The 27980-nt window shown below is 37.9% G+C and overlaps 1 protein-coding gene across 1 annotated transcript in view; it reads left to right on the forward strand.

The window, feature by feature from the left end:
* LOC124286914 (amyloid beta precursor protein binding family B member 2-like) overlaps nucleotides 1-27980 on the forward strand; it is a 130891-nt gene that overhangs the window by 87555 nt on the left and 15356 nt on the right. The window contains 8 exon segments of the mRNA XM_046723402.1: nucleotides 138-294; nucleotides 8206-8287; nucleotides 14135-14250; nucleotides 20578-20702; nucleotides 22374-22578; nucleotides 24994-25121; nucleotides 26359-26364; nucleotides 27618-27847. Coding sequence (XP_046579358.1) covers nucleotides 138-294; nucleotides 8206-8287; nucleotides 14135-14250; nucleotides 20578-20702; nucleotides 22374-22578; nucleotides 24994-25121; nucleotides 26359-26364; nucleotides 27618-27847 — 1049 coding nt within the window.

The following is a 27980-nucleotide window of genomic DNA, read 5'->3' on the forward strand; positions in this document are numbered from 1 at the left end:
TTTTCAGGAGAGTATAACCCAGGTCAAATTGCATAATGTTTCAGTGTCTAAAGCTTGCTGTGGTGTTCCTTGACGGATATAGCTGTAGTTTTTCTGAAATAAGGCTAAAACTGGCACATTCATTTCTGCTTGTTCAGGTTCGAGGAAAGCACCATGATCAACTCCCCAGACTCCAATGACAGTGGTATCCATTCGGATGCCCGCTCGGACGATGGTGTGAGTCATGTGTCGGGACCGGTCAATGAGGATGAACTTGTGGTGGACAAACCACAGAAGGATTCTTCAGAGGAAGAGGTGAGGTGTTCACTTGATCTCAAAACCAACAGTGTTGAATTTATTTTATCAGTTATGCCCAATACGCTATCGACCCAAGAACTATATAAACATCATCATGTATCCATGTCAATACTGATATAAGCTTAATTATTTTTGCTTTCCATAGTTGAAATACTTTTGACAAAAATTTTAGTTTATTCTGGACAGGGACAGTATTAATTGTTTTTAAATGAATAAAAAGGGACAAACGGTAATTTCCTAATTGTGAGAAATATCTACGAAAAGCAGTGTGTGGTACAAATCTGGCTATATTATGACCGTGTATTGATGAATCACTCTCAGATATTCAAATAGTGATACTTTATGGTGTCTTTGAAAGCAGAAGAATATTCCATCCCACCGATGGCACCCATCACAAACACATGCAAAGGAAGGTAAATTCTTCACCTGAAAAGTCATGGGAAAATGCAGAGCAAACCAAAATAGGGAATGACATCGATTATTATTTTGGTCACTTCTGTGTGAAATATGGAATTCACCTCATGTTTTGTAAGACTTTGGAAAGATTTACAGTGCAGCCTTGAATGTTGTAGCCCAGGGCCTAGATTTTCGAAGCTCTCTTAGTGCTAAGATAGTCGTAAGTGCCATACATTAACATTAACTTACGACTATCTTAGCGCTAAGAGGGACGGTGGGGTAGCCTAGTGGTTAAAGCGTTGGCTCGTCACGCCGAAGACCCGGGTTCGAATCCCCACATGGGTACAATGTGTGAAGCCCATTTCTGGTGTCCCCCGCCGTGATGTTGCTGGAATATTGCTAAAAGCGGCGTAAAACCAAACTCACACAGACACTTAGCGCTAAGAGAGCTTCGAAAATCTAGGCCCTGGTTGGGAGCTCAAGTCATATGACGTTCTTAAAGATTTTGTAGAAACCTCAATTGTATCTCAAAAGTTGTGAAATGTAGACCCCAAAGAGTGGAGCTGCTAAATACTGCTCAGCACGAAGAGAAAGTTGACTGTTGGCAAGTTGGAGCCATTCCTCTTGTCATGCAGTCTTTATCCACTGATGTAAATATATAGCACATGAGGTGTTGTACCAATTGATCTCTGTTATACATAGTTCAGGTGGGTGAATCAGTGGATGGGAATCAGCTATCTGACCATTATTGAACTTTCTCAGTACACCTGAAGCAGAGGTACAGATAAGCTGCATATCTCCGTAAATTATGCAAATATTTATATGAAAACTCAATTCCTTTTGAGACTATTGCATACAGGTGCACTTGAAATTTTGTAAATACTCAATAAATTTCATCTTACATGCGTAGACACAAACATGTCAAATCTCAGCTTGCGTACCAGTGGATAGATAATATAACTGAGGTGTATTGAGGTTTTCTATTTCAACACATGAACTTGGCAACTTACAGTCTTTCTTATAGTTTTTCATATTGCAGATCAAATATGAATAACAAACACGTAAACCAACATTTAAACTTTAGTATATTTTTACAATTAATGGAAAATGGCAAAATACCCAATTGAGTTTGAGTGAGGTTGGTACAATTTATTTGGAGACTCAAAGGAAACTTAGGATGCCCAATTGAGATGAACACCAGCAAGTACATAACTCAATGACCCAAAAAGTTATATGTAGTTCTGCCTGAAACCTAAGTTATACTTCTTGGCCAAATTCCATTTGAAAAAACTGATTTTGGCATAAATTCTCTCAGCAGATGTTAATATCTCAAGGACAAATAATTCATTGTGGCCATACCAAAAAGACGCTAAAATATGGTATTGCCTTAAATTAAAGACGAGTCAGTATAATGTCTGAGTGGGGTATTCATGCTTCACTGCGGCATGGTATCTCAGTGGGCTTTCAGCTGGTGTGACTCACACACCACCCAATTATATTGTTAAAGTTACCCAGTTTCACCTCACCTCATACACCCGATTATGTGTTAAAGTTATCACTCCTCATGCTGAAGGCCCAGGTTGGAATCAGCACATGGATACAATGTGTGAAGCCCATTTCTGGTGTCACCTGCTCTGATATTGCTGGAATATTGCTAAAAGCGGCGTAAAATCCAACTCACTCACTCACCCACTCTGATCAGATATGATTTAGTTGTAATTAAGAACCAAGAAAATTTAGTGTATCTTAAATGCTGCATATAACACAATGCATTCCATCAGTTTCTTGAGAGTTGTAAGAGCAAATCTGTCAAAAATGGCGGAGGGTCATACATCTCAATAACAACAGATGATCTTGTTAAACGAATCTCTCGAATATAATGGTCAAATTCTGTGAATGTTTTCATTTTCTGTACAGTTGTCCGACAACATCTTAATCGTTAAGGTTAATTTCTCCAAGCACAGCTGGTCCTTTGATTAATCCTTCATCAGCCCAGCCTCCTAAACAGATGTTATTGTTCTTCTAAATGACCATCTCCCAAATCATCAATTACAGATTACTGGCCCACAATGGCTCATTTGTCCTAAATGTAATCTAACCAAATTGATCCTAATTAATTTGCAAGGTCTGGTTATGGGGGATGTTAATATCCAACTGGTAATTGTTGATTTCCACATGATTAGACATGAGCAGTGTGTTGATCGGATCAATTAGCAATCCTCGGGAACATGAGGCGAAAATACTTAATTGTTGGTTTTATGACAGATGTCTTGGATGATTGTAGTCCCTTTGGTTATTAAGAGATGTTTCAGTAACCACTGAAATGTTCTTCTCATTCGTAACTTAAACTACAGTTATAGACATTCGGATATGGAAGCCATTATGGACGAGGAGTTTCATGTCCGATAGGTCCTCCAGGCCTGAAAGACGTGTTCCCAGTGGTTTGTCAGCCAATTGTAATTTGGAGCCCCAGCTCTTATTTTCTCATTGTTGTGGAATATTTATCACCGTACTGTTGTTGAATCTATTCTATGGCGCTTTCACAAATTTGTTGAGCTTTACTGTAATGTTACTAAAGGTTGTGCAATAAATATTAAGGGACACAATTCTTTGGCATAACTGAAGATTAACTATAGTAATATGAGAGAATTGTGTGTTCTTTAACTGTCGGAATGAAATTAAGCCATATCCTTATTATCTTAGTGCAACCATCGTCCTTCAGTGTCAAGCTATATTATGGGTCGTGGTAAGATAGACAGTACTGTTAAATACCGTACTGAACCAAGCACAGGTCAATAATTATCAGTAGTTTATGACTCCAAGAAGTATCAGTATGATTTATTTGGCTTTTAAGAAATGCTTATACATTCTAATAACCAAAATCCTGGTAGGTAAACCATCCAACACAAAAGTGCATTGGCCTTAATAACTATGCGATTCCACCTCGAAAGTATGACTCTGTTTCCCCCAGCCTTTGAATATTTTTAAATGGAGACTGCAAACAAGAGCAATCTGGAGCAAAAATTAAAAACCTTTTTCAAATTTATTCTTTTTGTATTTTAAGCTGGATAGGTTAATAGATGTTCTCAAATAGACAAGATAACACGGCCTGAACAGTGATAAAAATCCATTACTACAAACTTCTGATTTATCCTTCAATCTAATCACCATGGACAGTTGGTCTGGCTTCACAGTTTCACATGCCAATCAGATTTTTCAAAGTGCTGGGGCATCAGTCACCTGTTTGTTTCATACACTGAATCCTAAATGAAGGAAACACATTATTCTAAATTCTAACCTGGCATATTCCTAGTTTCCTTTCAAGTACACGGAACCTAATAATGGGTAATATTCAGTTTTTACCAAAGCATTGAATTTTTGCCAACTATTGCTTCAATCCTGCTTTTCACCAAAATAACAGCAGCTCAGTATCAATAGTTCATGTTCAACTCCAGCAGTGTTAAGTAGCAAAAACCTATCATCTAGTGCATGTAAGTTCACCTCAAAGCAAATGCTTTTGTACATGATTAGGTTGTTCAGTGGTGGGAACTTTTAAAGAAAGCTTGTGCAAGAAGTACATCCACGTATGTAGGCATTTGGTCACATTCATCTCTAGAGTTGTACACAATTTGCTGTCAGTGTTTTTCAGAATATGTTGATGTAAGTAAACCTTTCTTGCTTACCTGTATTCGAGACATTTGAATGTATTTTTCCGAGTTGTACATCCGTTGCTGGTGAATTTGTTCCCAATTTCAATAGTCTCTAAGGGAACAAAGAGTGCCAATGTATTGCAAAGGTCCATTCCTAGATTCCTAGAGGGATTTGAATTCTTTTTCAATTGAAAAAATATTTCTCTCAGACTGAAAAAAATTGCTATCAAAGCTTTTCTGAAAGACTTGACTGGGTTCTCAAAATTCAAACAAAGTATGAACTAACTTTTTGAGACTTTAAATTATAACTTTCACACCGAAGTTGAAAATACATGTATTATTTGAGTTCCAAATATTAACAGATGCTGTTTCATTTCATGGATTTCAGTCAAGATTTTAAGATTATTTTAATGGTATTATGAAAATGATTTTTAAAAGTAACATTGAGGGTTTTTATAGGGACAAAATGGAATGTTGGGACAAAGAAAACAGTGTTTCTAAAGAATTGAACATACATTGGGGAATGGCAATAGGTTTTGGTGATAAATGCAGTGGTGATCTCTCACTATTAATAGTATTAAGAAAGAGTCGGCTGAACTGTTTCAGAGTTTAGAGGACAAAATGAAACAAATTGCTCTATATCCAAACATATGTGTTTTCTTTAGTAAAATATCATCTCCTGGTGTAGCTTCAGATGAAGATAAAAGTGTCCCATGCTCGACAGTAGAGATGAACTACATCTACAAATAGATTGGCACGTCATCGTTAAGTGATAAAGAATTGGTTACATTTGTGTAAGATGTTTCACAAATTAACAGTAAAAATAACTCCATTTTTAGAGTTGGCTGGGATTTCTTCGTCAGTTATTGGTTTTAATGGATTGTTCCTTCAAGCAGTCATTAATTATTGGTTAATATCAATTTGTCAAAAAGAATATTTTCATGATTTTAAGTTTCCCAAATTATTAGTTTATTAATCAAGTTATATCTTTGCCTCTATTTCATTTCGCCAGCTTAACCGTTATACCCTTATAGCCTTATGTGATGCTGTATGGTAGTGAGGTTGTGAGTGAGTGAGTGAGTGAGTGAGTCTGTTTTAACACCACTTTTAGCAATATTCCAGTAATATCACGGTGGGGACACTAGACATGGGCTTCACACATTGTACCCATGTAGGGAATCGAACCCGGGTTTTTCGGCTTGACAAGCGAATTCTTTAACCACTAGGCCACCCCACCGCCCCCAACGAGGTTGTGAAAATCTAAGAATATATCTTTGGTGATGTTATATTCTGATAATGATGTATTATCATTCACCCTCTTACCTGATGAATTATCAGTGGTTGAATTTTCAAAATGATATTCAATATTTTTCTTTCCAAAGTCAGTTATGGTTATTAACTATAAAATGAATCGTTGAATCTCAAACTGGAAATACGATGATCATCAATACTGATTGATTACTGGAACACTGCTACTTTACCATGCAGGACAAAATAATCCATTAGTTTTAAAGGAATGTGATCCATTAATTAGCAATAAATCAGGACAGTTCAAAGAGTTTACTTCAGCATGAGAGACGTTCTGTATTTACTTGCATATAATGTGCACCCAACCTACAACCTGTTTGTAGTATCCGATTTTCGGTAAGTGGTGTTCCATATATAGTACACAGAAAGATATTACATCACGTTGCTTCTGGTGAATGAACGAGAGACGACACCTTCGTTGATATTTGGAAATGTGTGATATAACACTATCAGACTTGATGACTAACAGTTTTCGTAATGTTAAGTAGTGTTTTATTTACAAAGATTGTATTCAATTATTGTCTTTTTATCATGTGTTTTTGTCTTGTTAGCTAAGCCCATAACAGCATTGAGCTGTGGTACATTTTCTCCCTAATCCACATGTTAACATTTGAACTGGACAGAATTTTAGTGATTGTAAGAAACTGAATCCAAAACTGTTATTTTACCAGGAATAATCTATTTCTATATCATATTATTTGCATCTTCAACCATATATATTTGAAATCAAAATATCCATAAGTTGCCAGCAAGAATGAATGACTTGCCTCAGCAAATCACAGAGAAAACATACTCTAAAAGTCAGCCTCAGCCGAAAACGATCAAGATCGTTTTCATGTCATGAAAACATGAATACGATCTCGATCATATACAACCAAGTCTGACTATTTACAGATACATGACACTCTGTTACACTGACTCTTCAAGACACAGTCACAACCTGCTTGATTATAACTAAAACCAGGAGTGAAATTTGTCATTAAAATCTGGGAATGGAAATTTGATGCATGTTGCAGTCCAGATAAGAAATGACCCTCAAATGGAATACAAGATGAAATCTTGTCTTTAAGAATGTGCTCCCTGTGTCAGTGTCTGTTCCCAGCACAACAAAACAGGCATTGATAATGCCTTGATTTCTTCATATCCTCATTCCTCACAAGGATGAATATCAAACAAAAGAATGAGACATTGTAAAATGAATAAAAGCGACAAAACCCTTTCCACATTCATTAGAAATCTCTGCTAAAGAGGAGTCAATTGTCAAATTGTGTATATATCATGAGTGTGTATTTGTTTCAGCAGTATTACAGCTGTACGATGTTGTTTGTAAACAAATCAGGTCTGGACCAGACAATCCAGTGATTGTCACCATGCGATACGATGACAGAGTTATAAAATGTCAAAAACAACAGAATAGCCAGTCATGATTAATTAAAGAAACAAATCTTGATTGAACGTAAAAGGCAAATTTGCAGCAAAATTTTGTTTGAATGTATCATTGAAAAACAGCGACGGCTCCAGGCTTTCAATCAGAAGGGAAAGCATGTACTAACCTGCCAATGATATTGGAACAAACAGCTTTAACTGTCTGAAAGTGCATGATAATTCCTTCTATGCCTCAAAATTACTCTTGTCAATGATATATTTTAATTTCGTACTCTGTAGAATGGCTGTCATTTCTACCTAATGAAAAGAAGGTTTCTTTTTAGAGTGTTTTTTGTAAAAATCTTTTTTCATGAAATGAGTTCAATTTCATTTCTTTTCAAAGACACATTAAGGGGCTTATACTTCTTCTAGCTAAACATAGGCAGGTGTGTTAAACCAACAAAGTTTCCAGGAAATAACAGAAAACCTTTGACATGGATCATCCACAAATGCCTCAATTACACCTCATTATTCAAGAGAAACCGAACATGTCACTGGGAACAGAAGTTACCAATATATGTCTTCTTTAAGAACATAGTCATGTTTTTGTATGTCCTGAGTGAAATATTGAATCCAAACACAATTAGACTCGGTGCGTTGTCAAGCAGACATAATGAGTCTGTGGAGACCTCGGCTGACGCTCTTGTCATTTGTTGTTGTCGTAAATGGGATTTAGATGTTTAGCCAGATTCCAGGCATGGTGCCAAGAGCAGCAGACCGAAACCTTGATGGACATTTACCCTCGTGGAAACTAATCAGTCTAATTTAAATGTTGATTATGATATTTACCTTAGCCTATTTTAGGACCTCAGACAGGTTGCGGGCGAGAAATTCCAAAATTGCATTACAAAATTAAGCAAGACTCACATTTTCAGGATGTGAGTAATCAAATGGTGGGGATCATATATTTTTTCACGTGGTTAATGTTTAATTATGTCTCGGGTAATATGGATTGTTTTTCAGGAGGGAAAAGGAACTGTGGTTCAGGATCTGATGTTGATGAACAACTCTCCCACACATTCTTTCATAGTGATTATGTGTTCGTGAATAATTCAGTGTTATTCAAGATGTTTGATTTTAGTAATTTGAAAAGTGGAGATTTTGATGTTTATTGTTGTGTTTCTTTTAGGCAAGCACAGAAGAATCAGGTACCAGTGAGTCCGAAGAGAGCAGCTCCGAGATTTTGCCCCCTGGCTGGGAGAAGTGTGAAGGTGAGGAATTATGATTTATATTGGAATACTATTTTACCATCATGAAGGAAACTTTTGTCTAGACATGAAACACCTGTGAAGGTCCGGGTTAGAATATTGATCTTCAGTAACCCATGCTTGTCGTAAGAGGTGACTAACGGGATCGGGTGGTCAGGCTTGCTGACTTGGTTGACATGTGTCATCGGTTCCTAATTGCGCAGATCGATGCTCATGCTGTTGATCACTGGATTGACTGGTCCAGACTCTGTTATTTACAGGCCGCCGCCATATAGCTGGAATATTGCTGAGTGTGGCATAAAACTAAACTCACACACTCACACACTCTGAACATGAAAAGTTAGGATTCCATTTTACCACCATGAAGGAAAATTTTATCTGACAGAAAAATTTAGTTTACATTTTTGCCAACCACAAAGGACTTGGAATTGTTTTTACAACTGTGAAGAACTTGTTCTCATCTTGGCATGAGATATTACAATAAAATTTTATCACTTTAACGGAACAACTTGCATTCTCTTATATTCACTTGAAGGGAACTTTATGAAGACTTAAAATATATGAATACATTTTTCTACAGTGAAGTACATTTTTTCTTAGTATGAAATATGAGAATACTATTTTACCACCTAGAAGCACATTTTTGTCCAGACATGAAACACTAGCATGATGCCATTACACCTTGAAGGATGTTTTTATCTTCCACACTTTAAAGACCTGGGTTTGATTCCCCACACTGTATCAGGTTCCGTTCTGGGGTCCCTATGTTAATGTATTGCAACTGAATTGTTAAAATGCCATAAAATAGAATTCACTATCCTGATTGAAGTTGATTGCATAATTATAGGCAGCTTTTGTGGAATTTTTGTCACTATGCAGACATTTAGAAATAGCTACTTGGGCTAGTCAATACATCCAGACAGATTTCATCATTTTGTAACACCAGAAATAGTGATCAATACAATTTGTACCTCACTAAATTCCAAGATTTTAAAATAGGCTTTTAAATTCTAATCTCTGTGTTGAAACAAAGCCTCTATGCGTAAGCCCATGGTCTTTATCAAAGGAAGATGAATCGGATCAGACAGCTAGATAATTTGATGAATCAACAAATGCGAAAATCTCAGCTCAGCAGTTTGGCCAGAAGGTATAACCTTTGTCTGTATCAAGACTGAAAAACCCACCCTTTTGATGCATGGACCTTGAGATTGAGATGAACTAGTGTGATAGGAGTACTGACAACGAAATAGGATGTTCCTACCCCAGAGTTCAATAATGGCATGAAGAATGTTTTTCCCTGAAGGTTTTCTTGGTAATCGACTATGCTTTAGTACTTAGAAAAGATTGATCATACCATTGTCTTCTTGATCAGTGGTGCGACCCTTCTTTGTAGCTTGTTTACTGAAAACACTTTGAAAGAAGAGTCAATACGTGGCTTCTGTGATGAAAAAAGACATGTTTTTGTTTGGTGATGGGTAATTTGTTTTTTGGGGGGTAAACCTCAGGCTCATTAATCACAGCTGATGATATGTTGTTTGGAGTTTGTGTTGAGACAGCAGTAGATGAGGGGTATTAGTTGAACAAATGTCTGTTGAGCCGAGATGGTCGGGGCCGCTCATTCATTATAGGGGACGATGGGCCCCAGAGACATTGGGGATGTTTTTAAGGTGTGTTGTGAAAATTGTGTGTTGTGAGGAACCTGTTCCACAAAACAACCTCAGCACTATGGCTGTCGTTAATCTTGGGAACTGAGTGAGTGAGTGAGATGAGTTTTATGCTGCACTCAGCAATATTCCAGCTGTATGGCGGCGGTCTGTAAATAATCGAGTCTGGGCCAGTCAATCCAGTGATCAACAGCATGAGCATCGATCTGCGCAATTGGGAACCGATGACATGTGTCAACCAAGTCAGCGAGCCTGACCACCCAATCCTGTTAGTCACCTCTTACGACAAGTATGGGTTACTGAAGATCAATATTCTAACCCGGACCTTCACAGGTCCTTGGGAACTGAGTGAGTGAGTGGGGTTTAACACCTCTTTGAATAGTGTTCCATTGATATCAGGGTGTGTCAGCTGAATATGCTAAGTAAGCCTGAAGTAGTTTGTATCTAGGGGTGAAACGGTCGCTCTTACCACGGTACGGAACGAAATGTGGTACAAAGCCTTCGGTTCGGTCCGTTTCGGATTGGTATATGAGAACTTACTTCTGGGAAAATAGCAGCCGTCTAGCTAAGAAATGCATAGATTTTGACAAAATGATTTGATTTCTAGACAGTTTAGAAAAGGTTTAGAAAGGTTAATAAAATGCTGGTGCGGAATCCGTAAATGCCGAATTTTGGATTGCATTACGGTATACAGAACCAAAGGCAAAATACTGCGGTCCTACTAATGCCACGATATACCGTTTCACCCCTATTCATTTCTCAGATGTTTAACACTTTGGTGAAATGGTGCAAGCATGGGAATAGTGCTGATAAACCTAGAAACAATTAGTGAAAAGGGATTCAAACTCATGATCATAGGATTTCAATCATGTTGAAGGGACACAACTCTGCACAGTACATTCAGCACCTATGACTACTGGGCCGTCCAAACTCACAACTTGGGAAGGAAGTGTCAAGTACAATTATTTCCATAAGAAATCTCAAAATAGTTTTGCGTCGAAATTTCAGCTTTAGATTATTTTAGTAGGTTATCAAGTTTTCCATAACTTTGTAAGCAAGTTTTTCAAGTATGAGAATCGAAGCTCGCAATATCAAGCTTTCTTGATTTTTGTCTGAGAGACTGCTGGATGTTAAAGATTTTGTTAAGATAGCCATAGCATCTATTGGAACAGTCTTCCTAGCGAGTGCCCTAGCATAATATCACTAACAAAAAGCACTCTCAACAGGGCTCGAAAACAGTTTGCAAGTCCATTAATACCTCTTGACATTTTCCTGTTGCCCAAAATGGAAGCGTTTCATTACTTGTGACAAGGAGTGCAGCATGGAGTTGTATTTAGTCAAGTTCTTTTCAGTCCAAGATTACTATTGACTTCTATTTCCAAAAGGGACAAAAATTAAATTTGACCTTGTGCAGCCTCAAGTCAATTTTCTATAAATGAAATTATTCGAGCAATGCTTTTGTGAAGTAGCATGATCTGCCGCGGTGCCATTTTTTGTGTAAAAATGTTCCATGTTAATGTCAGTTTTTTCACCATTTCATGCCATAAAGTATATAATGTACTCCTTTCAGGTTGTTTGTGGGGTTTCAAGCAATATGCTTTAGTTTGTATTTTTTTCAGGTAGGGAAAGGGGCTTCTTTTTTGTATATAAAGAGAAGTACCTGTCACACAAAACAGATTAGCTCACGGAAGCAGACAGCCCATAACATGAAAAGAATATTTCACAACTTGTCAGTACATCTTACACATTTCTTTTTTGCTTCTCTCTGGTAATGTAAATACATGTATACTGCATGTATCACAACTGTGTAGTGCTGGAAAATGCTTGGTCAAAGACATTTAAGTCTAAAGTGTGAAACTATATTAAGTATAGACTGTTCCTTATTTTCAAAATGTTTGTGTCACTGCATAGAATTTCTGCTGAAAACCTGTCTTGAAAGCAACATAATTTTTTATGAATTATCATAGAAACATCTTCTTTATCATAAACATGAAAACAGTGGGTTCATTTTTTAATTTAGATCTGAAAATGCAGAATTTGCCAACAAGTGAAAGTAAATTGAGCACTTTATCTGTTTACGTGGCCTCCTTAGCTCCAAAATGTATCAATTCTGCCCACTCTGGACAATACACACTCACATCATCACCAAGTTATTGAATTACATCACAGTCCCAAAACAAGAAATTATTTCCTTTTCCGTGTGACAGAAGGAGCAGCGATCGTTAGTATAGTATATAGTTAGTATTTCAACTTTACAGTCACAGATTAGATGTTTCATTTATTATTTTAATTATTTTTCCCTCATTTTGATATGCACATGTAAACTTGTTATTTTTGTGCTCTTTTAATCTTCATCCTCGACATGAAACACTATGGCCTCTAGGGACAGGCAGAGGGATATTAAACAGGGGATCAAAGCAGTTCCTATATTCCTAATGCCTCAGCATTACTTATCATCAAACAGAAGCTGTATTTACTCAGATGACTCTCGTAGAAAATAAACCAGCACAAATAAAAATATTTGAATTTTTCTCTTTAATGGATCCACAATATTTTCAAGATAAGGCTTAGTTGTGACAACAATCAGAGAAGACGTGTATCAATCAAAGATTTGAGATTGTGCAGCCCATGCTCGTCAAACAAAGTTTGATAAATTTGGACAAATAAAAACTAATAATTTTTATACTGTTTGCCAGTACTGAGTATTTGTTAGAATTCAGATGTTCGTAGAGAAAATTAATGTTTTCCCTTTCCTGACCTGAGTTGCAGAAACACAAGTAGAAATAATAAACGTCACGTCTTTATGATGATGTGTATCAGAAAATCTTCAACCTTTGCTATTCTACTGGTCTTACAGATTCTTTGATGAATGAGTATTTTATAGAACTAGTTTGCTTCTGTGAAAAATGTGAAGACTATTAGTCCTGAGCCATTTAGCCCCGTAAACCCCTCAGTCACTGTTGTGTTACAACATACACTACCCAAAAGAACGTCTTTGAGAGGCATTTTAGAAATTGTAAAGATGAAGGAAAACCAAGTTCTATGGATAGTCAACTTCTTTATTGCAATGAATACAGTTTCGGCGTAGGTACTAACACCGTTATCAAGCAAGTGACGTTTCGGCATAGGTACGAACACCATTATCAAGCAAGTGACGTTTCGGCATTGGTACTAACATCGTTATCAAGCAAGTGACGTTTCGGTGTAGGTACTAACACCGTTATCAAGCAAGTGACATTCAGTATAGGTACGAACACCATTATCAAGCAAGTGACATTTCAGCGAAGCTACTAACACCGTTATCAAGCAAGTGACGTTTCGGTGTAGGTACTAACACCGTTATCAAGCAAGTGACGTTTCAGTGTAGGTACTTACACCGTTATCAAGCAAGTGACGTTTCAGCATAGGTACTAACACCGTTATCAAGCAAGTGACGTTTCAGTATAGGTACTAACACCGTTATCAAGCAAGTGACGTTTCAGTATAGGTACTAACACCGTTATCAAGCGAGTGATGTTTCGGTGTAGGTACTTACACTGTTATCAAGCAAGTGACAATTCGGCATAGGTACTAACACCGTTATCAAGCAAGTGACTTGCTTGATAGCAGTGTTAGTACATACACCAAAACGTCGCACTCATTGCAATAAAGAAGTTGACTATCCATAGAACTTGGTTTTCCTACCCAAAAGGAGTTACAGAAGACTTTATTGATTCATATGACAATATGTCATGGCTGGTGGTTATTCCAATACCATACGTTGTTATGTTACCTTCCAGCTTCTAAATGCCCATCAAGTATCTGACACATCCTTCCAGTTGTTGGTGTTCTTTAACTTGATGTAGGTAGTATAAATGCAAGGGACATTTAAGGAAAGGAACCTTTCAAAATTTCCCACTAGACCACAGGACAAGTGAGTGGACAATAACTAGTGGTCCTGTCTGTACTTAACAGCTCCAAAATAACATTCGTAGATTTTAACTATCAATACAAAATTCACATTCCGACAGCACCACTGCAAACTTATCATTTAGTGGTCCTGATGAATTTTTACTAGCCAGGGACCATAGGACCCGTGTTAATTTCGCATACTGCACATTGCTCCAAACCCACAGGAAGTGTGTTAATGCAGACAATTTCAGTGAGAACAGTGCATGGTTTTACTGTGTGAAATGTGTGTTCCTAGATGACGATGGCGCTTACTACTGGCATATCAAGAGCGGGACCATTCAGCGGGACCCACCTTCACCTTTGACCCCTGAGCAAACAACACTGAGATCCATCTCCATTGCAAGCGAATCGGTAAGTTGGGACTAACATCCCTTATTATGTTTCTATAATCCATGAGTGAAAGGATTGATGCAGCGAATGTTAGTATCTTATGATGCACAAAACCATCTGATTATGACCTTCAATCTCTTTTGGAGCGACAGGGTTTTGCTTTTGCCATGTAAATGACTTCTGTTGATAATGCTATTTAAATGTCTAAGAGGCCACTGAAAAGATTTAAAAACTCATTGAATTTTGAATGGTTAAGTTAGTCTGCAGTTGCTCAGTAAAGTTTGAAATCATTCAAATTCTGTGCATCATCCAACACACAAGCGATGGAAGATGATTTGTCATCCACAGATCCTCCTGGCATCTCACTGTTCAGCTAATGTTGAGTGACAAATACTTAATAAACTTTTGATAGGGATGTTTTTATCTTTCAATGATACACAAACAGTTTCTATTAGGGTTGGGTATTGCCGAAATTTTCATATTGCGATATATTGTGATATGTGTTGACATATTGCAATATGTTTTGCAATATATTGTGAAAGTGTAACACATGGGTTAAGGTAATGAAATTATTGTTTCCTTTCTTTGAAACAATGCCACTGGTCACTGTCAGGACTCAGATTTGATTACACAAGAGATCAATTGAAAAAGTTTTCAAATTGAAGACTTCGCTCCAAAGTTTGGAACTTGAAGAAAAGCGTCTGCAGCGGCATCCGCCATTTTGGTTTGTTTATCAATACGAGTGCCGGTACCAATCTATTTTTTCATTTATATGGTTTGAAAGTCATGCAAATGCAATTATATGACCAATAAACTTTCTTAGATATATTAATGTATAATAATGATATTAGTATTTTGACTACATCACGAAAAATTACCGATCATGGTCACGGAAATTGCCGACCGATTGTATCAGGTGAACCGGTTCACGAAAAGTGTACCACAATATATATTGTGAAGTTCGAATCGCCCACCCCTAGTTTCTATGTTGCCCTGGAATTTGACAACGGCCACAGGTACGAAAAATATAGACTTCTGGCAAATATCAGCCTCAGCAAGTTTGATTTTCACAGTGTAAGAATTTGGTCAACAACAGCCTATGTTGGTAGTTAGCGGATCCAGTAAAACCCTTCATCACATGACCTGTGTTAGGAATGTCTTTGGCAAATTGTCTTCATGGTTGGGGAACGTAAGTACAAAACAGATGACATGAAATACAGTGTCTGAAACTGATAATTTTAAGTATCACTCTCACTTTGAATAATGGGGGAAAAAAGATTCCTTCTTAGCTTCTGTGGACAAGACAAATCCAAACACAGAAGGATTTTGAGATAAAATGCAACTCGTCGTGAGGGTCTGCTCTAGCTGAAAATAACCTACCCTGCTGAATTACACAATGCTGTCTCGGAACAGTGCTGTTTGGGTTTAACTGCAGCACCTTGTTTGAAATATTTGTCAGATAAAAGGTTTTTCTCACGGCCGATGGGGTAATGGCCATTGCGGAGATGTTTATGGAACAGTATTTTGTTGGTAATAGCTGCAGCCCGACATGGGTAAAATTAGGACTGTAGCTCAGAACGGCAATTTATCGTCACCATTTTCAAGCTTGGGGTGTAATAACAGATTGATTTTGTAGTTGATGCAGTGAATTTTTTCACCCTTTTGCCTTGTAATGAGGCTCAATGTCTGTCATTAAAGTTGTTTTTTTTCCAAAGCATTTTCAAGATTCTTTCTGAGATGTGAAATGTTTTTTCAATCTTTTGTTTTGAATACAAACATTGCTGTTTTAATTGCCAAATTTTAAAGTTTGTTCTTAGCTTCAGATATCAATTCATCATGCTGAAACCATCATTTAGTTTGTCATTACCACTTTTGACTAAAGCCAGTTTTATTTGTGATAATTGTTCGTTTGAAGGAATCACTTGCTTGCAGGCTCTTGGTCGACAGGAATATTCGTGGAAATGCTGCGAACAATTGTTGGCTTCTTCAACAGAATTGTTGGCAACAAGTTTGTAATTAAGCTTCCATAGTGCTAGTTTAAGCCACAGTCGCTCGATGCCCGAGGCTACTGTGTTGTCAGAATAAAAAATAAATAAATCTGGAAATTTGATTTCTGATACCATATTTGTTTTTAGGTTTCAATCTTGATTTTGTTCTTTCTTTTGTTATCAAGGTTGGGTTTTTTATCTGATCTCTGTCGGTATGCATGTCAGTGATTTTAAATTGGAAATGTTGTAGAAGAATACCCTTTAGCTCTGCTGGCATCTTTCTGGAGTGAACATTGTTAAAGAGATGGTTAACCCTTGTGTGTTGCTTGATAAAGTTATTAATAAAAGATTGATTCCAAATTTTTTTTTTCCTTTTCGTTCCCTTTCAAAATGTATATTCCAAAGAGTGATGAATAAGTTCTTGTGTTTCACTGAATTCTGTTCAGGGTACAATATATCCATAGTTACTTTCACTTCCTCACCGACATTTACACTCAACCAGCCTCACCTTGATTCCACTCTAAATCACCCTCTCTTATCTGATGCATTACTGTCTCCACTATCTCTATCTTTCTGTCTATTTTCCCACTCCTAAATGTATAATCCACATCCTCTCCAATTGTTTGATGTTAATGGGCATTCTAGAAGTTGGTGACTCAAAAATGAAATATACAACTTTATGGATGACAACTTCTTATTTATTGCATAAAGCGACGTTTCGATGTAGATTCTTACATTGTTATCAAGCTTGATAATGAAGAATCTACATCGAAACGTCGCTTTATGCAATAAATAAGAAGTTGTCATCCATAAAGTTGTATATTTCATTTTTCAGATTCTCTCTCTTTTCCCCACTACTTTCACTCATTTCCCACACCCTCATTCTAGACCCGTGAAGATTCGGGGTAGAATAGGTCTTCAGCAACCCATGTTTGCCACTAAAGGCGACTATGCTTGTCGTAAGAGGCGACTAACGGGATCGGGTGGTCAGGCTCGCTGACTTGGTTGACACATGGCATCGGTTCCCAATTGCACAGATCAATGCTCATGCTGTTGATCACTGGATTGTCTGGTCCAGACTCGATTATTTACAGACCTCCGCCATATAGCTGAATTATTGCTGAGAGTGGCGTAAAACTAAACTCATTCACTCACTCACCCTCATTCTATTTTCCACTCAAATCTTTCTCATCATCTGTCATACCAACTCTAATTTCCCTACACTCTTTCTCTAAGGGGGCAGTGGGGTAACCTAGTGATTAAAGCATTCACTTGTCACAACGAAGACCTGGGTTCGATTCCCCACATGAGCACACTTTGTGAGGCCCATTTCTGGTGTCCCCTGACGTGATATTGCTGGAATATTGCTGAAAGCAGCGTAAAACCGAATTCACTCACTCGCTCACTCTCCTCTATGTGGCCTTTTCTCTCTCTTCCCATCTTCTGCTCATCCATTCACCTCCTCCATCCTCTCTTTCTCTCTCCTTTCTCTCTCCCAACATGCTGAAGTCTTGGGTTCAATTCACCACAATAGGGTGCGATATGGGAAGCCGATTTCTGTTGTTTTCCTGCTGAAATATTGCTAAAAATTACGTAAAACCATACTCGCTCTCAATCTCTCTCCCTCCCTCCCTCAGGGGCGGTGGGGTAGCCTAATGGTTAAAGCGTTGGCTCGTCACGCCGAATACCCGGGTTCGAATCCCCACATGGGCACAATGTGTGAAGCCCATTTCTGGTGTCCCCCGCCGTGATGTTGCTGGAATATTGCTAAAAGCGGCGTAAAAACCAAACCAAACTCAGTCAGTCAGTCAGTCCCTCCCTCCCTCCCTCCCTCACTCACTCACTCACTCACTCACCTCTCTCTACCTATTTTCTTTCCCCTTCATCTATCCCGCCCTCTCTCTTTTCCCCATGCCTCCTACTCCACACACTGACATCAACACCATGGCTGTTAAGCACATGTTCTGTGTAACAGTATCCCGAAGGCTTTGTTGTGTTGACATCTTGAGCAGTGGCTGTAGTCCTCTCCCTACATGCACACAACCTCCACAATCCCAACACAGTCCTTTCAGCACTGACCAGCCTGAAAACTGGCCTATCACCAGACAAGGTGATGTCGGCCAGGATAAAAAGCTGTAGAGCAGAATCAATTCTCCCCTCGTAATCTCATAGCCTGTATTCTAACCATGAAGCTCAAACATCAATGCCTGCACCCTTTCAGTGCCAGGCTAATCACTCAACGCGTCCAACCTTCTCTCATAATCACCCTCCGTTATAACTAGCATCTGACACACTGACTCCTACCAAACCGGAATATTGCCGCAATTTGTCCGAGCAAAATCAAAATTTAAAGGATCTATTGCCAGAGTTGACATACGGCAAATGAGGAAATGATGGTGCATAGACATAGAAGATTAACAGCTAAGCCTGTCGGTGTGTATGCAGATGCAGGGAATAATTGAATGTTTGTTCTCAATGGGGGAAAAAGGCCATATTTTTCTGAATTTGAAACATTTCCTTTTCCGTGCTGTCCAGAACAAAAGAGTTTTTTATTGAAGTCTGTCAGATTATTGAAATGGCCGTGTTAAAGTTGCACCTGAAATAGTCTCAAATAGATTCTTCTTGCCAAAGCAGCCTTTTCTCAGACACTTTGGCACCAGAGGTAGTTGTATCCCATATTTTCTGCTGACATATTTTGTCCACTAGGTTTATAAATCATTGTTAGGGAAATATTTACAGGATGCAGTTTGTTGTCTGAAGCACTTTCAGTCTAGTTTACAGTTTGAAACTGATGAATCTATAACACTCATACTCTTCATCCAGGATGGAATCACGACCGATATTGTCAGTTTTTAGAAGATCAACTTCAAAGTCATACAGGAATTATCTTCATGAGTTGTTTCAACAAAGGAAATTTCCTCAAGAGGATCATCATAAATATTCATCAAATAATTGAAAACTGTAGCAATAATGATTAAATTGCTTAAAATCGGTTATATTTTGCATGTTATTATCTTATTTCAGATCATGGAACAATGTCTATTTATGATCATAAAAAACTTAATTTTGAGGAGAAAGTGGTTTCAGTTTCTGAATAGGAATTCAACCAATGTTACTGAATTGTTTGAACAGGGAACCCTTCATGGTGAAGATGTTATTATTAATGCATAGTACTGAGGTCAGAGACAGAGTCTTCCAGGATAATTTAAATGTTGATGCTTTTTTACAGTTAACCTTACCGCTCTCACTTTGACTTCTGGCTTCCCAGTCTATACGTCTCATGGAGTCACATAAACTCACATATACTCACATATATTCTCATGGACTGGCATACTCTCACATGCACTGTCACAGAATCACATACACTTTCATGCACTCTCAAAGAGTGACATACACTTATATTCACTCTCACGGAATCACATACACTAACATGGTGTCACATGAGCTCACATACTCTCACATTCACACTCACAGAGTCATATAAACTCAAATTCACATACACTAACATGGTGTCACATGAGCTCACATACTCTCACATTCACACTCACAGAGTCATATAAACTCAAATTCACATGCACTCTTGCCGAGTCACATAAACTCTGCCACATGCACACTCGTAGTCTCAACTAGTGAGTCTTAAACTCACAATAAGTCCAAAGCATTAACCCATATATTCTGTTTGAGAGCACTCATGGAACCACCAACTCCATTCTTCCATCACCTCAATCATGTAACATTCTCAGTTTGATATCTAACCAAACCAATTTCCAATCAAATGCATTCCTGCAGAGTCACATACACTCACATTGTGTCAAAACACCCCAGATTATCACAGAAGTTCTGTTTCAGGGCATACTCACATACACTCACAAGCACTTACATGCACTGACACTCTCACTTAGTCACTTAAACCCACGCTCACATGTACTCTCACATAACTCGAAGCACACACATCCTGTCACATAGTCAACTGTAGTCAAACCAAGGCATATTCCCAGATAGCATTCGGACGTTGGCCCAATGTTGGCAATGTTGGCAAAACCATTGCCAACGTTGGGCCAACGTCTGAATGCTATCTGGGTTGTCATATGCACTTAGATCGAGTGACATTCACTCCAGATGGACATGGTCATTCTGTTTCACTGCACTCCATCACCCTTACGAACTCACATGTACACTATCAAGTATTCACATGTCTCAAAAACTCCGCCCAAACCCTGTTGTTCTGTTTCAGAGCACTCTGGGTACTGCCAGTTCCATCACCCTTACAAACGCACAAACACTAACCAGTTCTCACATTTGGTCTCTCAGCTTCACATACTCTCAAACACTCCACACAAACTCTGTTGTTCCGTTTCAGAGCACTCTGGGGACCAGCAGCTCCATCCCCTCCTCCCCGACCAGCATCACCTCCAACACTGAGGAACACCTGCAGGAGTTTGAGGGCCACGCCCTGCAGTACGCTGCCAAGTCACTCCAGTCTTTGTGAGTACAACCATCTTGCTTCATATATACCCCTAACATGAACCTCGCATGGTGAGGAATAAAACTGGTCCAAATATCTCTTTCTGTCCGAAAGAGGAAACTATTTGTAGTCATGTTTCTGAAGATTCAGCAAGTATTCTTAATGGACAGGTAATGGTCATGTACTGCTGCCTCTGGCTGTCTTGGTGTAGCATCATACCCATGGATGCATGGGTGAACACTCATAGCATTCGGCTCTTAAGGGAAAAAACAAATATATGTCCGTTTCCTATTACATGCTTTTTAATAATAGGGTAGGTGGGTCAGTTTTATCTTTTTGGTTTTACTTTTTTTTCTTTCTTTTTTTAGTAGCACCAGGTGGGCACCTGAGAATGTCTTCAAGCATACCATATCATGTTGTGACAATGTCTTGTGATGAAACATTGATGGATTTCTATATCAAATCATTATTCATGTTATTTATTTGCAGGTTTTGTCAGTGAGAGCCCTTTATGCCATTTCAATGCAATCCATTTTAGCCTTATGTACACTGAAAAACATGAAAATATCATACTCGATTTGGATGAAAATGATGAGTTGAAATGCACTCCAGTCATGATTTTGACTTGGTTAAAAAAAGATTTAGGGTTGGGTGGGTTAGGATAGGGTCGGTCAGGTTACCGGAAACGGACATTTTCTTTTTGTTGTTGCCTAATCTCTATGACCCATGTCAAAATTATACATTGCAGTCACAGTGAGGCCATAAAGACAGCCATTTACATTCAAATGCTATCTCATGGTTAAGTGACTTCTAAGTTCATAGCAAAAATAACAATGAAATGTTATAAAGATATGTGTGTGTCACAAAGTCCTAACTCTGCCCGTTAACAAATATTTCTCAGCCCTTGTTACCAGTGTTCTTCAAACAGATAGTGTAGTTGTCAGAGGTGTTGTCAAGTAACATTAAAACTGACAGTATCAGATGCAGTATGTTCAGCATACCTCTCATGTAAATTCAAAATAAATAATAAGTTTATCTCCTATATTTATGACTCCACTATCATATATTCCACTCTGAAACCACAAATATGTTTCCTGTCATTGTGCACGAACAGAGACCTTTGTCGATCAAACTGCAGTAAAGAATGAAGAATATGTTCTCTACATGTCTTCCTAAGGGATTTGTTTTCAAAATCCCAAATTTGAAAGCCTAATCCAGACTTAGAGTTTTTTCACACTCAATTCAGAAAAAAAATAAAGTATTTTGGACAGGTTCAAATTGTTGGCAATGAGAAGTCTCAATGGAGGCAAGGCCATGACTGACAGGAATACAAGACTTGAAGGTTTTGGCTCCCTTGGTCGAAGATCCCAATGAAACGACCAACTGTGCCCTTATCAGAATGCCTTTCAGGAATCTGTTTTTTAAGTCGCAGGGAAAAAAGCGACATCTTAATTTGATAAGGATCTTTCATTTCCTTCAAGGAGCATTTGCAGTCCATGACAGATCTCAGAATGGTCAATGCTCAATACTTTATAAATGAAATCTGATTTTTATTTTACCTCTCATGTTAGAGAGTTGACTCCAACACCAAATGCGAGTATGCAAATGAGTTGGGTCGGGGAGATCTCCGGTTCATTTCTAATTACCGTGTCTGGTCGTGTCAATTAGGATATTGATTAATGTTTTGACAGGTGCTCCCCTCTGGAGAGAAAAGAAAGTCTGCCTGATGAACTCACAGAGAAACCGATCCGATTTGCGGTGAGGTCATTAGGCTGGGTGGGAATAGCAGAAGAAGACCTGACGCCCGAAAGAAGCAGCAAGGCTGTCAACAAATGTATTGTTGATCTCTCCCTGGGGAGGAACGATATTAACGACGTTGTTGGAAGATGGGGAGATGTGAGTGTAATTTTGAAACCTGACACCAAGAATGAAATATTTTGCTGATTCCCAGAGCACAACATTTACGTTTTTTGCCAACCCCGAAGTGACAAATGTGATTAAGATTCATCCATTATAAACTTATCGAACTTGAAACTGATACAACAGTTTGGTTATGAATCATACGGAAAGAATAAATATCTTTTTTATGTCGGAGGGATTGATAGTGTTGTGCCATAGGACTGGCTCCATCATGCCCAGTGTTCAAGCATTCTATTGCCTAAATATATGTGGAGAGGGTTCTTCTATATTCTAGTGTAATTGTTAGAAACCAAATTCAGAAAGTTCATTTTGATAAACGTTTCAGTATTAGGAATAAAGAGAACGCTTCGAAGCCATTCAGGAGAGTTGCCAAAAACGTTTACTGGATTCAGCATTTTTATTTGGTGGAAATATGAATATTTAAATCGTTTTTCACAACTATAAATTGAAAATATAAAGCGATTGTAGTCACACATTCAGGACTCCATAACTAAAAATGTATGTATGCCAGAAATTATTGTCATCCAAGAGGCCAATTACGTTTTGAGGAGACTGAACTAACATGCTTGGAACATTTTAGAATCCATACCATTTATGAAGGGTGCCAGTTGACTCAGTTTATCTGATGTTCAAAATATTCAAAGGCTAGTATCATTTCAAGCAACTTATGGAAACTTTATGTTCGTCACTCTTCAGGCAAGAAAGAAATGACTGTGAAGTTGCATCCCTATTGATATGTGAACTTCAAGCTGTGTATATGCATGTTATACTCAGGCGCTGATGGGTAACATAGCACAAAATAGCATATTCAGTTTTACTAAGTGGGAGGGGCGATGGGATAGCCTAGTGGTTAAAGCGTTCACTCGTCACACCGAAGGCCCAGGTTTGATTCCCCACATGGTTACAATGTGTGAAGCTTGTTTCTGGTGTCCCCCGCTGTGATATTGCTGGAATATTGCTGAGTGCAGCATTAAACAACAAACAAACTTCATATATATAATAGCAGATGTCTACCGTCTGCCGTCTGCTGTCTGCCGTCTGCCGTCTGGGTCAGTTTCACCCCATGTTCTATGACTGTGAGGCCTGGTGACCTTATGCTTAACGTAACACTTTCATAACTGAAAATACATAAACAGAAAAGAAAAAAATCAGTTGTTTTTTTCATACATGTTGATCTATTGCGGTGGTTGTATTTGTGGTCGGACACCCACACTAACATGGCACTATTTATTATTGGAAAATTGTGAGGAATAAATTATCACGTTGTAAATTTGATGAAATAATGTGATTTTGATAGTTTAACAACACTATTGATCATCACTGGGAGTGTTTTGATCTTTGCTGTAGAACAATCCCTTATCATTCCATTGCTTTATTATAGTCTTAAAACGCAGAATGACATTTAAACATCATAGCATCGATTTCGCTCTGCTCAGTGGATTATTTATGTTTTCAGTAATTATGATGTACTTTTATGATGTGTGCAGATAACTTTTGATATTTCCAATGCTCAAAGAGTTTTAGAATCAAAACGTTTTTTGTGTGTTCATTTTAAAGACATTATTGATAAAATGGAAGTTATAATGACGTGGCATGACAGCCAAAGATTTAAATGCTTTGACAAGACTCTCAGATTTCAAACCATTTTGACAAATTTACAAATTTTCACAGTTCCAAGATTTTATACTTGACAACTTTAATCCGACCTTCCAGCTCTGACAATCGTAATCTAATCATGTCCCACAGTTTACAACAAAATAATTTGTTTCTTTGAAGTCTGCACAAATTTATTACTTGTTATTTTGTTTCAAATTTGTAATTGAGAATACCCAGTATTCTTTTTAGCTTAGATATTTTTTTAGATCCGTTGCAGTATTCAGCTCTATAGCAGATTCTCAGTTCTGTAACAGGATTTACATTTATAGTAGATTTTCAGATTGTTGTAGGATTTAGATCTATAGCAGATTTTCTGATTTTCCATGTCTAATTCTGAACATAACACTGACTCTGAATATAATAAAGTTCTCACCGGGCGGTTAGCCCAACACCTTTTCAGGCTAGTAACCCGAACTTGACACTCAGCATCATTATAGTGAAGTTTAATGTTTATTTAGGCCAGTATATGTTAATGGACCAAACAAGGCTTTGCAAGTCTCTCAATCTGCGAGTGTGTGTTTGTATTCTTCATGGGACTCAACCCCCCAAAATACTAGACTTTGAACATTACAGAAAATATGTTATTACATTAAAATATTTATTATGTATTCAAGGGCTCTTGATGTGTCAGAATCGTTGATATGTATTCAGGACTTGCAAACAGTATTTAAAAAACTTATGGTGAATATCTACGGGCTGAACTAGAAATTTCAGGGCATATGATGAATGTTTCAGGGCAAAGACCTGTTCATGGACCTGGACAGCACCAGTCTACGCCTCATGGACACCCAGGACTGCAGCCTCCTCAACTGCCAGCCAATCCACTCCATCCGAGTGTGGGGAGTTGGGCGGGACAATGGGAGGTAAGCCTGGGGAACTGTCTCCCACCAACATCACAACAAGCACCTGTTCCTTATAGGGATGTAACAACATAGACGCTTTCTCTATGCATGTGTTATAGCAATATAACATGGATGTATAGGGATATGGAGTTGTTGATAAAGCGTATTGATTTTCAAACCACAGAAGAGATTATTTGAACATTTTACATGGTCAATTTGCCAAGAAGCTACACGAATTTGATATTATTTTGACATTACCTCCATCTGAGCAATTCAATTAGTGTCCATCTGGGGCAGTATAAGAGATCAGTGGCTCACCCTTTATGTTGGCATCATTTTTGGTTATTGTTATTGGTCATAATTATTTCTTAATGGCCTATTAAATAGGGCAGTGTGTTACACTGTTGTTTTGACAAGGAGGTCAATGGCCATTTTCTGGGTCAGTCAGGGTCCATGATTCCATGAAGTTAATTATGTAAAAAAAAAATCATTTTCTAAAAAAACCCACCATTTGCTCCTGATGTTAATGTCATTGCTTGGAGGCAAATTGATATTGTACTTCTGTTCTTGAAACCAGGCCTGTTACAATCACAGTTCACTGGAAAATTCAGCAAAATCATGTTAATCATTTCTATCATTTGTAATAGCCATTGATTCTAATAGTTTCAGGTTATTAAGAAACAAAGCATCACTCTAAAATGAAATATACGTCTCAAAAGAAGTTCAGCCACGACTTCTTTGAATTATGATATTAACTTTTGTCGTATGAAGCAAATCTGGTGTTTTTCGACTTCTTGAGTGGCATGTATAATTTTGGTTTATCAAAATCTTAAGCACCTCACTATATTGTTACATCCCATGTTCCTGAAACAGGATCTAAATTTATGGGTAGTTCTGGAATGTTTGCCAGATCTCTGGTACCAGAATGTGAGTCAACTTCAGTAAAGCCTCTGTTATCATCGCTCTCTCCATCTAATCATTAGTCTTCCAGTAAACAGTATATCTCCTCTTACAGGTCCCAAAATCTGCAGACTTTGTTTAATCAGTCAGCATCAATGCATTGCAACTTGAAATTATGTTTCAGTGTTTATTTACTTATGAATTAATTTGGAATGTGAAATTAATTTGTATTAATCTATCACTCATTTCGTATGTAGATTATAACTCTTTTAATTGATGATAAATTTGATAGATTATGGATTTTGTTTTTCTTGGGTCTCTAACATCTCTTTTGTCTCCTTTCTCCCTCATCTGTCAGGGAAAGGTAACTCTTGATGTACTCCATGTTTGCGTAGCTCTTCAGTCTGGACTGTCAGTCTTTCTGTCTGCGTTCATTTATTTTCTGATGAAATATGTTTATTCATTCATTTGTATTATTCTTGCTGTATCTTAGAGAAAAGAAAAAATTTATAAAAATCTACATGTATTTAGTTTGGTCTGTTCATCTGAATGAGTGTGATCAAACTTGTTTTAAGAAATCACAAGTTAGTAAAGACATTCATTGGGAAACAACATTTGTGATTATAATGAAAGTCAATTTTAATGAAAAGTCTTAAAGAACAGAATTTGACCTATTGACTTATATGTTACAATCTTGGTATATTGTCATTTAATTCATAGTATTTGGTGTCAAGGTGAAAACTATGATTTGGAAGGTGAACATTTTGTGCCTGTTTGTTGAGTGTTTTCTTTGCCTTCAGTTTGAGTACTTACATTCATGCAATCATCTATCACCCACAAACATCTGCTTTGGTGCCTTCTCACTTCATGTGCAGCTCAGGGATGTGCTTTTGTTTGTTATTTTGGATCCATTATCGTGTCAGGTTCATCTAGAGCCTACTTTGGGCGAGTGGTCATGTAACTTGACAAGATTTTGAGCGAAAACAATTAGCTGATTTTCACTAGTCTCAGACTTAAGATATTTGAATTGATACTCAGACGCTATAGCTGCAGAGTTCCAGGGCAGAGCATACCATCTCCAAGCTATGACTGATTGGGTATATCATGTCCAGTTGTGTAGATTGATGATCAGTCTATGGACTCGATGGCTACTGAGCAACAGGGCAGGGTATGCTATCTCCCAGCTGTGACCTGACTGATCGGGTATGTCATTGTAACTGACCTGGTCACAGCCAGATAATTCAACACCTTGCTGCTGAATTTGCATTGAGGATTACTAGATGACCTTCAGAAAAGGTGTAGTTCGGGACATGACCTTGGAGACAATGTTACCATTCTTCTGCTATATGTGAATCAGTGTTCAGTCTCCCGACCAGTTGGACTCTAACCCCCAAGGAAGACTTGTTGACGATATTTATAACCTGACGGATCAAATATGTGTGAGATAGTGACTATTATCAGTTATCATACCTTTTTATTCCATTCCCCTGAAAGACTTTTCTGATTCTTGATTTTATTGTAATAAATGCAAATCAGAAACAGGTTAAATAAAACTGTACCTGTTCTTATTCAGCAACCTTCTTTCAGTGTTAATGTTCCACTGTTTTGGAATTGTAGAGATTTTGCGTATGTTGCGCGGGATAAGATGAGCCGCCGCCACATGTGTCACGTGTTCCGCTGCGACACCCCAGCAAGGCAGATCGCCAACACGCTGAGGGACATCTGCAAGAAGATCATGGTGGAGAGGACAGCTATGCAGAGACTCAGCCGACCTACGGACCTGCCTAATTTGGAGAAAACCAACCAGCCAAATGGACAGAAGCTTTCCTTCCAGAGTCTCTATTCCAGTAGGGGCTTGTCCAGAATCTTGTGTTTGGGCATTAGTAACAAATGTTTTTCAGTTTAGGGATAATGAGCACTGAGAGTAGGAATGTAAATGGTGCTAAATTTATTAACCTTGAGAAAACATTCTTTTTTATT

This window comes from Haliotis rubra, unplaced genomic scaffold (assembly GCF_003918875.1).
Source record: "Haliotis rubra isolate DU_JTF1 unplaced genomic scaffold, ASM391887v1 Scf1, whole genome shotgun sequence".
Taxonomy (NCBI): domain Eukaryota; kingdom Metazoa; phylum Mollusca; class Gastropoda; order Lepetellida; family Haliotidae; genus Haliotis; species Haliotis rubra.